Below are 12,915 nucleotides of genomic sequence, written 5' to 3' on the forward strand. Positions count from 1 at the left end.
TGCACAGCTTGTCACAGTGTAAACACTGTGTTCTTGTTGCAGCTCTGTCAAGGAAATAGAGGTACAGAGCAGGATATTTTTATGGTTCTCCTTTTCCTCAGCCTTCAGCTGATAAAGCGCATAATCCTAAAAAGCCAGTAGTGACCCTCTGCACCTAAGTTAATTTCATTACCTACACCTGGAAAACCAGGGCACTCTAAGCCTGGATTTTGTGCATGTGCCTACCAGGGACAGCCTGCTGTGAATACTTGTAATTCACACACTAGCACCAGGTGGAGAGGAGAAGGGAGGTCACAAAGTTCTCAGACTAGTGGCATTTTGTTTTACTTAATATTTTTTGTGGTCGTGTGCCACAGAACCCACCTATGGATGAAACAAACCCAGAATCAAGCACCAGTCACATGATGCCCAATCCCAGAAACTGGTGTTAATTAACCACATGATTCTAGAATCAATGAGCTTAATTTGGAAACATTAAAAAACATTATTTAAAATAGCTTTTGGAAGTAAAACTTTCCTGGAAACACTTTTCTTTTAAAATCAACCTTGAGGTATAACGTACATGCAATAAAATGTACCCCTTTTAGGCATAGAGTTTGCTGAGTTTTGACAAATGTATCTGTATGCCTGTATCCACCACCACAGTCACTCCAGAAAGTTCCTTCATGGGTCTGAGGAGTTGGTCAGACCCCTACCCCTACCCCTAGCCCTGAGCCACCACTGATCTGTTTTCTGTGACCATGTATTAGACATGTCTTTTCTAGCATTTCCTATGAATGGAATCACGTGGTATGTAGTTGTCTGCATCTGGCTTCTTTCGCTTAGCATAGTGTGTCTGGGTTTCATCCATGGCATGGCAGGTACAACCCTTGGTTCTTTTTTCACTGCTGAGTAGCATTGCATTGTATTGATGTATCTGACCTTCACCTGTTGATGGACATTTGGGTTGTTTCCTGGAGACATCTTTAAGTCACTGTCAGGGATGGTCTTCTGGGAGCCCAGGAGCCCCCAGCAGTGCCTTAAAGGAAAGAGGAGGGAGAGGCTGTTGGGAAGGCTCTAGGATCCCCGCCACCCACTCGAACCCAGACACACTCAGTGCTTATCTGCTTCACATTGACAAGTCCCCATATAATTTCCTTTGCAAAGAAAGTGTTCCTGCCACCGATGATATGTTTGAAAATGATTGATCTCTATAAAGCAGCCTCTGTACACACACCCCTGGTGACTGGCTACTCCTCCTCAGTCAGAAGGTTCTTCCTTGAGTCTTTCTTTTCTTTCCTAGGGGCCCCCTGGTCCTCCTGGACAAATCGGCCCACCTGGAGCTCCGGGGATCCCAGGCCAGAAGGTAGCATTTGTCTTGACAAGGGGGATGCAGACCCTACAGAGGCAATGCATGTGTCTGTCTCTGTGTGTGGGACCCCGTGGCCGCACTGCATCCTGTGACTCTCATCCTCCCAGAGCCACCACCTCACTCTGGCCCGTAATTCCTCCCAGTGCATGAGGCACCACCCACATCTCAGCTGCCATCGCTCCTCCCGCCCTCAGCTCTGCCAATCTTCCCTGGCTGCTTGTCCTGAGCACCTATAACCCACAAGCCCTCTGATGTGGCGGGCCGACCCCACCAGACCCTGCCCCAGCCAAACCCATAGCAGTGACCCCAACCCACCATCAGGTTACATGACCCTTGAACCCATCCCCAATCTCACTCCTCCCTCACTCCCTTTTATACTCTGCCCCCAACCCCTATGTTTTTGTCAGAAGGTCTTGCATGTTTTCCCCTCTGCCCTCTTCTCAAAAGGCCCCCTGCCCTGGAATCCCTTCCCCTCTTCCCTACCTTTCAAGATCCACCTCCTCCTTGAAGCCTTCCCTGATCTTTCAGGCAGAGTTCACTGCCCTTTCCTCCCCACTCCTCTCATAGCACCTATATCATTATATCTTAACGGTGCAGCTGGTGTCACCTGGCCTCAAAAATAGAGGCCACTCTTCCCTCCCAGACCTAATGAAGGACCTTGGGTGGATGTGAAAATGAAAGGAGCTCCCTGTGAAACAACCAGGAAGGGTTTGAAGGGAGGGAGAGGCAGGCCCCCCCCTCCGTGGAGCCCTGGAGTAAGTGCCCAGGGCCCTCAGCGGCAGCGTGTGAGGTTGGGACTAAACTGTGGACTGCAGAGTCAGAGTGCTCAGACTCAGACCTGGCTTCACTCCGCTCACTGAGGAGGGCCTTCAGCACCCAACTCTGTGCTGGGCTCTCAACTATAAAATGGAGACAGTGCCAGTCCATGCCTCCCGAGGGCTCAGGGCACACAGGATGTGCTGCATAAATGACAGCTGCCATTCTTCTCTGCTCCCAGAGTAACCTTGAGTTATTTTGGCTGTAGGGGGAGATTGGACTGCCAGGCCCTCCAGGACACGATGGAGAAAAGGTAAGAACAGACCTCGGAAATGGTCCTTTCTCTGGGGGGGGATGGGGCAGAGGCTCTGGAGGAAGCCCAAATGCGGACCTTGCGGAGAAGGGAGAAGAGGGAGGGAGGGGAGGCCCACCCTGCAGAAGCCTCGGAGGAGCCAGCAGACCCACACTGGGATAGGCTGGGGCTGGCGTCTGAGGCCCCCTCGGATTCCCACCAGGAGCTGGACAGGCTCTCTGCCGGGTCCAACAGAGCACGGATGAGCCAAGTCCTTCAGGCCACCCATCCTTTTGTGTTCTCTCTCCTGTTTTCTCCACTAATGTATCTAATAAGTATTGTTGATATTTTCTAAAGGGACCTCGTGGCAAACCAGGAGACATGGGCCCTCCCGGTCCCCAAGGCCCTCCAGGAAAGCCTGGGCCTGCAGGAATAGAGGGAGAAGATGGACAACCAGGGAGCCCAGGAGAGAAGGGGGAGAAAGGGGATACAGGGCAGTCAGGCCCACCGGTGAGTGCCAGGGCTGGGCGGACGTGACTTGGCCCTTCTGCATGCACCACCCCCAGCATGACACTGGCCCTGTGGCCTGCACTGCAACCCTGGAGCCAGGAATTTGGGGCAGGAGATTCACCTGGTTTCTCCACAAGCCACTTACTTTATGAAGGCCTGTGTCCCACCTCAAGAGACCTGGGTTCTGTTCTGTCATCTTCTGTCTGCATCCTCATGAAAGTCACTGAGCCTGGCAGAGCCTCAGTCCCCTCATCTCTAAAATGGGGATAATAATGCTTCCCCTGGATACCACACTAGGTTGTTGGGAAAGAGATAAAGTCATGAGTCTAAAACTGCCTCTTGGGAAAGCATGCAGAAACCCTCTACCCAGGAGAGCCTGCTTGTACAAAAATATAAGGAGAGGGGTCTTAACCCACTCCAGCTAGGCCAGCCACTGCCTTGACTTGGGAGCCGTCTCCAAGCGCCAGTTGTTTGCATGCATCAGTGGTCACCATCCTAGACACCTGCCCTTGGAGGAAGGGAGCTGTGTGTGCATGCCACAGCTGGTCACAGATGCTCAGCATGATGACCTTGTGCTTGACTAACAGAGATCTTTGTCGGTCCTTAGGGTCTAGATGGCCCAACTGGGGAGAAAGGAGAACCAGGTGGCCAGGGGAGACCCGGAGCGACAGGATTGCCTGGCCCAGTTGGGCTCCCGGGATTTACAGTAAGGCGAGAGGGCTGGGCATCCAGGTTGTCAGCAGGCAGCTGCAGACAAGGGCCCACAGGAAGGGGCACCCCTCACTGCAACCGCAGCCTGGCAAGTGCCTGGCACTGCGATGAGGCTGCGCTAACCCCCGGCCTACCTGACCTGCGGAGGGGCATCCTCTTGATGAGCAGCTACTTTCTGAGGGGCCGTTGAGTATAAATAAGGATCCCACCTCCCTCAGCCCACAGTATGGTGGCCTCTGTCTTCAGGCACAAACGTAGTTCAAAGGTGCTAGGGTCTTAGACTCAGAATTCTCCTCTTAGGAGTGGGAAGAACCTTGGAGATCAACCAGTCCCACCTGTGGTTGACTGTGGCTGCCTTGCTCAGCTAGGACAGGAGGTAGCTCATTCCCTCCTGGCATGTCCCCTTCCTGTGGGGCAGCTCCAAGCTGGAGGGAGTGCTCCTGAGTGTGGTGTCCCAGCTTCCTCGTCAACATCCCTCCTCTGTGCCCCCCTGCCCCAGCCTCTAGAGCCTTATTCATTTCTGTAGCTACTTAAAAACCACTATAAGTTTAGCAGCTTAAAACAACACACATTTGTGGTGTCAGTTTCTGTGGGTCAGGAGTCCAGGCACGTCTCAGCAGGGTCCTCTGCCCAGGGCCCCACAAGGCTGTGGTCGGGGTGTTGGCTGGCTGCATTCTCATCGAGAGCTGGGATCCTCTCCCCAGCTCACTGCTGGTGGTGTCATTCAGTTCCTTTCTATTGCACGGCTGAGTCCCTCAGCTCCCAGGGGCTGCCTACAGTTCCCTGCCACACAGCCTTCCCCAGAGGAGGCAGTGGACATGATAGCAGCTTGCTTCTTCAAGGCCAAGGCCAGCTGTAGTCTCTGTTTGCTAGCAAGACAGAGTTCTGTGTATGTGTGTGTGTATGTGTGTAACATATTTGTAACAATCTTAACATGTGTTTGTATACTATTGTAAAAGTATGTTATAATTTTTAACATAGTCTTGTTACAATCCCTGGGTGACATTCCATCACCTTTGCCATATGCCATATTCTGTTGGTCCACCCTAGGGCCTGTGCCCTGCAGGACCCATACAGAATATCAACCTCTCCTTCCACATGCTGGAAACTCAGATTCTTAAAGGCAGTGTTCACAGGCCACCTGCCCCATCTTTGTCCTTCAGGCTGACCACCTCCATAGCCTCTGAGGTTTCCTGACCCACACCCAGACCTAGTGTAGTTCCCATCTGGCTGGTCACAGATTTGAGGGTGTGTCTGCCCCAGGCTCCCCTGAGTGCCGGCATCCACACCATGGTGTTTTGTGCCCACAGGGAGAGAAAGGAGAACCTGGGGAAAAGGGTGATCAAGGAGTAGAGGTAGGTGGTGCCTGCTCTGCCTTCTGTGTCACGGGGTTAATTGACAATGACCACGTCACACCACAGGCTCTCCAGTGTGCAAGAATTTCCATGATCTAGAATGAAACTCACAACTGCCTGATTCAGGAAGGGGCAAGAATGTTCATGGAGCACCACCATGAGTTGACCACGGAGCACCCAGTCTGCTCCATGGTCTACCCATTGACCAAGCCCTTCAGTGGCGTCTCCCAGAGCACCCACCATATTTCATTCCTGGGGCTAGACCCTGGAGATAAGAAAATAAACAGAACCATCTCTGGGCAGCAAAGAGTCCCCAGTAGTGGGTACGAGGATGGCAGCAGCTCAGGGAGTCGGGTGAGCATCCCCAAAGATGGGTCATTTGAGCAGAGCCGTGCTAACTCTGTAGGAGTTTGCCTAGAAGCTCCAGAGTAGGTTTTGCAGAGAGAGGCATTATTCTCTGTGAGGTGTGGTTGTGAAGGGAAGAGGAGAGAGCAGTGGAGTAAAAGGCAGTTGGGATAGAAGCTGGGTTCACGTAAAATGGGAAGGAATTGGTGAATGTGTAGGTTCAAGGGCAAGGACCCAGAAAGGAAGAGGTCAAGTACACATGAGAGGGTGGGACGGCCCAGGCCACCCCGACGCCACTGCGGAGCTAAGGGCAAGACCACTGAGCCTTCTCAGTCCCCGAAGAAGTCCCCCAGCTCTTGTCAACTTCAGTGCCACCAAGTCCTGTCTGCATTTAGTGAAACAGACCTGATTATATAACATGTATGTTACTTATTTGGTGATGGATAGCCTCCTAAAGAAACGCTCTGAAATTCGGGAAAAGCATTATACCCCCAAATTTCCTTCCAGACGTATTTAAAGTATAAATTGGAAACAGCCTGCATTTCTAACAAGAAGGAAATGATTAAATAACTTTTGGTACTAATACTGATGGTAACAATCGTAACCATGTTGAAGAATGTTCCTTATGCCAAGCACTGCTGCAACCCTGGCTAAGTCGTAGCTCATTTTCCTTGCACTCAATGAGTAGCACATTGACATTAAAAGGAGGCTTGTGAGCAACACACAACAAAATGGAAAAATGAGTTTCATGTTAAATGAAAAAGAGCAGAGAATCAAATTATCTATATAATAACATAAGTATGCACATATACTCAAATATCGTTTATGCATCAAAAAAGAGTGGAAGAAAATAAAACAAAATATTAGCAATACTCAGATATTCATTCCCTTTTTCCTTTCCAATTCTTTTTAATTTATAAAATATTTTAATGGGCCTGTATTACTTTAATTTTTTAATATTTTAATTATTATATAGTAAAAATAGACTTTTGAGGGCATGTGCATACACATCTGTGAATTGTAACACATGTATAAATTTGTATTACCATTACCACCATCAGGATACATTAATTATTTATAATAAGAAAACAAGCAGTAAATTTTTTTAGTTCCCAAAGATTGAGTTCCCTGCAAGCAGACTGTGTTATGAAGTTGAAAAGTTCACATGTTCATGGCACATTAAGGGTCTCCACCAGCCTGGTACAGGGGCTCACTCTGTGGTGGCCTGGCAGAGGGTCCCCACCTAGGTCACATCCATGGGATTCCATCCCCGGAAAGGTGAGAAGAGCCCTGAAGCTGAAGTGGAGTGACCAGTTCAGAGAGGAGCAGGCAGATCTCCTTCCTGCCTCTGGGGTGGCTGCTGTAGACATATGGGTGTCCGGCGTCATCAGAGACAGAGCCTGCAATGAACACCACCCTCCAGAGAGAGGGAGGCTGCCCAGGTTCCCAATCTTCACCGTCCAATCCAGATCTTCTACTTCAGCCTGCCCTCAAGGGAAACAGAGTTCAGCATCTTTGTTACAAATGTAAGGGGACTTGAGGAAAATTCTTCAGCAATATCTCAGCCTTCCCCCATTTTGGATAACCAATCTCTGCTCCTCTAAGCCAGAGGTCTCAAATTCAAATGCCTACAATGGCCAGGCATGCAACAAACAAACACAAAGGTCCAGGTTAAAGACAATAGGGAGTGGTAGTGACTGGGGCAAACTGGAGATCTCTGGACCCACCTGGAGGGGAAAGCTCTCATTCAGCTCCAGGCATTTGTTGCCATGTATAAACAAGAATTTAGTGCTGCCCGATTTCCTGTATTGTTTTTGTTTTTGTTTTAAATCTGGGAGGATAAGTGTTTCAAGGGCATTTGTCAGCAATAGTTTTATTTGTTTGTTTTGTTTTGTTTTGTTAACATCATAAAGGCTAACAAGTTGCTATTAGTTTGTGACTGGTCTAAGCCTGCTTGTCTTTGGCTTTGGAGTCTCCAGCTGGACCCCAGGCCATGTCAGAAGGCAGGACCACTTAGAGCATAACAGGGGTAGGCTAACCATCTCCCTCTGACTTCTAGGTTCCTGGGCCACCAGGGCCAGAGGGGCCTCCCGGACCTCCGGTAAGTTTGGAGAGCTTGTCAGTGTTTCAGTCTACTGTGATTGGGTCCCTATGGTAGTCACTGGGTTCAACATCAGCACTAGGTCACTATCACCTCCTCCTCCCAGGGAGGGATCTTTTCATCCACAAACTGCTCCTTTTCCCTCCCATGTTAAACAGGCACCATTTTGGTGACACTAAGGAGCCTGGGCATTGCCTGGTTTCTCAGAAACAGCTGTTTGCCTTGGCAGCCCTGGGGTCTAGTCCCACTGCCCTGCAGAAGTCGCTCTGTCACTAAGCTCTGACCTTTGCCATCAGACATCTGCTCCTCTTCTTCCTTCTCCCCACTAACCAACTAGCAAGAAGACCAGGATTAAAATAGAAAGTGGCCCATTTAAAACCAGCCCCACTGGATGGGCTTTTCCATGGTTACAGATGATAAGACAAGGCCTTTTAAAAGACCCTTTTGCATTGCACCTAGAGGGCCCCAGCCACCCTAAACCTTGTTAGTTCTTGCCTCTGTGGGGTCATGTTCCTATGACACTCTGTCACCTGCTGCCATTGGTAGAAGTAGTCGCACTAATAATGATAGTAACCAACATTTATTGCAACTTAAGTTACTATGTGCCAGGCACTGCTGCAAGCACTTTGCGTATATTAATTTATTCAGCTTTTGTTGTGTTTCCTCTCAGTCTTCCTTTCATGAGACCCCAGGTCAGCTGTGGGGGACACTGAAAGATTCTCTCTCAGTCCCTGGCTGGGAAAGCCTGGCTCAGACCCCACCCCAGGGAGCCCCAAGCACAACCCCCACTTAGCGTTCCCTTCTGCTTCCCCTGGGCAGGGACCCAGGCCAGGGTCTGTGGCCTAAGCCCTTGCACTTTTGTGGCCCAACTTGTGGACAAGGATTTTTTTGACTTAACCAGAAATGCATTTCTGAGGCACCGTGTTTTGATTCCACATGCAGGGGCTCCAAGGCATTCCTGGACCAAAGGTAAGAAGAGGTCATGATCAGGTACAGGGTGAGGGGGTGGGGGAAGAGGGCTTCATCAGTGAGGGCAGAGGAAAGGGAAAGTGCTTCAGAGGTGGGGAGCCCAGCTGACCCTTTCCCTAGATGGAGTCAGGTGACACTCAGCGTGGGGTGTGATCAGGACAGAATGAAGTCCCATAGCCCTTTATACATCCATCATTGACACTGGGAAGGCTTCAGATTTAAAATTTTCCCATGCATCAACCGCCCCTACAGAATGACAGGTTATATTCTTGACAAATGATTAAATTCTTTACCTATGTAACCTGCCCCAGACCCTCCACTCCTCCTGGAGTAAAAGTGGGAAAGGAGACAAAGAGCAGCGTGGCGTGGGACCCCTCCCGGAGCCACACTCCTGCACTCAGGCCTGGGGCTCTCCCCATCTCCCCCTGAAAACACTGCAAATGGATGAGAGGAGCTGGAGCTGCCGGCATGACAACAGCCCTTGTCTCCTGCCCTAACATTTTTCAGGGGAATATGGGGCAGGTTTTCTCCCAATTTGTTTGGGAGCCTCAGAGCTCCAGTGGTTGCATTTCAGGCATCTGCCAGCCAACCTCTGAAGGGTCCCACTTTTCCTGCCATGCAAAAAGTCAGCTATGCCAAAGCCACATGGATTGTGTCCCCTCCACCTTCTCTTTTCTTTTTGGGGACCTCTAAGTTTCTACAGGGATACAAGATACTCTAGCTGAGGCAGAGACAGGCTAAGTCAGAGATCCTTGGGGTCCCCAGCCTAACACCCCTGGGCTAGGCATCCATACCACCTCCCGCCTCACATCACCTCCCTCCCCTGCACCCACTCCCATCTCTAGGACCTCAGAATGCAAGAATGACTTATCTAAAACATGCCCTTCTGTGATCTCCCCCATCTCCCTTTCCTTCAGGGAGAAGCAGGACTAGATGGAGCAAAGGGAGAGAAGGGTGTCCAGGGAGAAAAAGGAGACCGAGGTCCTCTAGGATTACCCGTAAGTATCGCGGACCCAGGAAGCCTGCCGGGAGGAACCCTGTCAGGGGTACTGACAGGCGCTGGGCCTTCCAGAGCTTGCCATGGTTTTGCTTCCCCACCTGGGCAAGACACAGGCTCTGATTCTCTTACTGAGGCCTCCGCTGGGCCAGACCTGGCCTCAGTGTGGGGAGATGTGAAGCTGAGTAAGACAGGGCCCTCCACCCCAAAGAGCACCTAGCTGAAGAGCCAGAGGTGGCTTGAGCACAGCTTCAGGCCCTACATGTGCCTGATTCAGGGGCAATAAAAGCTTGCCCTTACCAGAGCCACACTTGGAGAACTTGGGAGCAATGGGACCTGGAATCTGCTCCATCACTCTTCTGTTTTCCCAGAAGGGCCCTAAGGATACACCAGGTCTCTGCTCTTAAGCACTGGCCACAGGAGAAAGGCTTATAAAAAGCCAGATTCTCTGGTCCCCTCTGGCTAAGGCCACGGAGATCCCAGTTCCCTGAGACCTCTCATCTCAGCCTGCCCAGGGCTAGAGGCCCCAGGTCAGGGCAGGGGGCTTCTCAGAAGGCCCTTCCAGATGTGCAGCCTGGGATAGGCTTGTCCAGGTGAGCACATCCCACCATGCTCAGCTCCATCCTCCCTCACACTCCAACGAGGATGGCTCTCCTTTTGCTTTGTTTTTCAAGAGCTGGAAGGGATTTCAGTGATCCATCTAATCCTTTTACTGAAGGGGCCCAGAGAAGAAAGTGGGTCACTTGAGGTCACATATTAAGTTGGTGGCCATGCTGGGCCAGAGGCTGCCCCTCCACTGAGGCCACAACCTCAGTGGGGGCTCTTTCCAGCCACTGAGGCTTCCTCTATCCCAGACACCAAGCCAGTTTCCCACCCCAGGAAGCCATAAAGAGCAGGGGAACAATGGGAAGCCCAATTATCCCAGCTTGGCAGAGCTTGAAGGTCTGGTTAATATAATCACAGCAACCAAAAAGCAAGAAAAAAGATATAGCTACACCCTCATTAGTGCATCAAAAGTAGGAACATTTAAGGAGCTGATTCTCTTGACAGACTACAGAAAACTGATGACTTTAGCAAACATTTTCCCATGTCTTCAGCTGTGTCTGGAATGATTAAAGACTCTTTACTCAACCACAGATCTCTCCTTGTCCACCTTCATGGCTCCAACAACCCTAGTGAACATGGAAAATTCAGTCAAAATGCAAATGGCACAGAGACCAAACAAGTAATATCAACAAAGAAAATGCCAGGAGAAAGACTAAGTATCCAGTCTATCTTTAATATTTCTACTTTTGATAGAGACATGGATACAGAGAAATAGTTTTGCTAGATTAAGAAAATAACAGAGCAAGCATATTCATAAATGGCAATTAACATGGACTTTAGAGAGACAATAGGGAGTGGTGGAGACTGTGGCACCAAAGACCATGTGTCCTTTCTTAAGGAGATCAGCTACTTCTCAGTCTAGCTGACTATGTTGCATTAGGAGAGCGAAGGTCCAATACTTTTTGATCTTCTAATTTTTCAAAGGAAACTGGACATCTGGCATTTTATGTGAAATCTCCCTATTTTCTTACATTAAATCAACATAACTTACAACACTACCGAACATATAAAATATGTCAGTGGCCCACATAGGGCCAGAAAAGCTCCAGTTCGTGCCCTGTGCTCCAGACCTCTCAAGATAACTCAGTATTAATATGAATAGACAAAGTTTGTGGCTATTTAGCTAAAGTTCTGTTTTGGGGTTTCATCTCACTATTTTATTCCATATACTAGCATCCTGTTCTTCCAGGCATATCCTATTGACTTCTCAACAGTGGTTCTCAACACTGGCTGTACCTTGGAGTCACCTGACACTTTTCTTACTTGCCATTACCTCGCCTCACTGTTGGAGACTCTGGCTGAATTGGGTTGAGGTGGGGCCAGGCATTTTTATTATTTTACATTCCACCCAGAAAATTCTGATGTTGCAGCTGGGATTGAGAACCACAGCTCTCTAGGCTATGAGTCGAGATCGTCCCAGAATTATGTGGGTCCTCAAACTGAGGAGCAAGGCTCTGTGGTATCCTATAGCCACCACCCCTTCCCCCCGGAGGAAGCAGCTCCCTGCCTTCTTTCCTGGGGGCATTCCCCCACCTTTAAAATACCAAGTCCTAGGCTCATTTTTGAGGCTCATCTGGAAGCAGTTTTCAAGAACTCAGTCCTTACTGAGTTAGAATGTCCTGCTCCCGTCTCTCTGACTTGTCACACTGGAATCATTAGATAATTTTCCCCTGGTTCTCCAAGGTCGGTCTCGGGGCAGCTTTATGCCCAAGGATGGAGAAGAGCTCCCATTCCCATTGCATATAACACCAGAGAGTGAGTGGGTGTTAACAGCATCGCACCTTCTAGCCAGTTTACTCCAGGACATACGTGACCTTGACCTCTGTTCCAGTCAGCTGCGCCCAAAGTGCTTTTCTGTAAAAGAGCCCTTGTCTAGGATAATATGAATGGATTGAACTTGTGTTGAGATTTGCAGACTGTGAAGGTCCAGAGAAATGTCAAGCATCCTTAGTGTTAGCGGTTAGGGGCCAACTCCTCCCACCTGGCTGAGGTAGAAGCATCGAGCAGGTTTCAAAACCAGGTACTGTAACTCAGTGCCAAGCCTCTCAGGGTACTCAATGTGGCCCATTCTCAACAGACCACCCTCACCAGGTCCCCACCCTCCAAGTAGGCTTGTCTCTCCCCAGGGTGACTGGTCCTGGGAAGGATACACTTGCTCAGGTCCCAGACACCTCCCCATGAATTCACTTTCTATATCCCCTTCCCTGGAGTGATAGCACCCTTTGGGGGAGGGATTTCTGAGAGGGGCTACAAGGAGAGTGGGGAGCAGGGGGCACCGAGGATCAGAACAGTCATCTGCACTGATCTCCATCCAGCCTGCTCCGCAGTCGGCCACACTGCGTTCAGTGTCTCCATGTTTTTGTTGGTTTCCATGTGAATACCATTACCTGTCCTCCCAAGCTTACTTCTCCCATTTTGTTTGATGACCGGCGTTTATGTCTGTCTAGAGTCACTGCTTCACTCACCTCTTCCCTCCCTGGTCCCTTGTTCTCCCTCCCGTTCCTCCCTTACCCCTCTTTTGGTCACACTGTTCCCTTCGTCCAGGGAGCTTCAGGTTTGGACGGCAGGCCTGGGCCACCGGTGAGTGTCACTTCTCCATTACCCTTCACCCCACCCCATCCCACCCCTGGCCTGTGATCCCTCTCGTCTGTCCCACTGTGGCCTCATTTTCCCAGTAAGTCATGCCTTATCCCGCTACTGACACTGGAAAGGCACTATCTGTGCTCACGTCGAAAGTGCTTGTTCTGGCCTCTCGACCAAAGATGGCTGGCCTTCATCTAAATTTCCCTGCCTGTAGCATGCACCCAGGGTCCTCAGATCTGAATCTCCACACCCCTGGGTGTGGAGTGGGAGCCCGCAGCACAGACTCTCCCTAAATGAGTGCTGAGCCCAGGCAGGGAGCCCAGCCCTGGGGACGGGGGC

At 50.2% G+C, this 12,915-nt stretch overlaps 1 protein-coding gene across 1 annotated transcript in view; it reads left to right on the top strand.

Moving 5' to 3' along the window:
* Window positions 1-12,915, top strand: part of COL13A1 (collagen type XIII alpha 1 chain) — a 77,942-nt gene that overhangs the window by 49,741 nt on the left and 15,286 nt on the right. The window contains exons 22-30 of the mRNA XM_090278131.1: window positions 1,283-1,345; window positions 2,376-2,420; window positions 2,757-2,909; window positions 3,517-3,615; window positions 4,931-4,975; window positions 7,380-7,421; window positions 8,364-8,390; window positions 9,308-9,388; window positions 12,538-12,573. Of these exons, the coding sequence (XP_090134257.1) occupies window positions 1,283-1,345; window positions 2,376-2,420; window positions 2,757-2,909; window positions 3,517-3,615; window positions 4,931-4,975; window positions 7,380-7,421; window positions 8,364-8,390; window positions 9,308-9,388; window positions 12,538-12,573 (591 nt within the window). The remainder of the gene's footprint in view (window positions 1-1,282; window positions 1,346-2,375; window positions 2,421-2,756; window positions 2,910-3,516; window positions 3,616-4,930; window positions 4,976-7,379; window positions 7,422-8,363; window positions 8,391-9,307; window positions 9,389-12,537; window positions 12,574-12,915) is intronic.

Source organism: Furipterus horrens, unplaced genomic scaffold (genome assembly GCF_987537825.1).
Source record: "Furipterus horrens unplaced genomic scaffold, mFurHor1.1.pri manual_scaffold_5, whole genome shotgun sequence".
Taxonomy (NCBI): Eukaryota; Metazoa; Chordata; class Mammalia; order Chiroptera; family Furipteridae; genus Furipterus; species Furipterus horrens.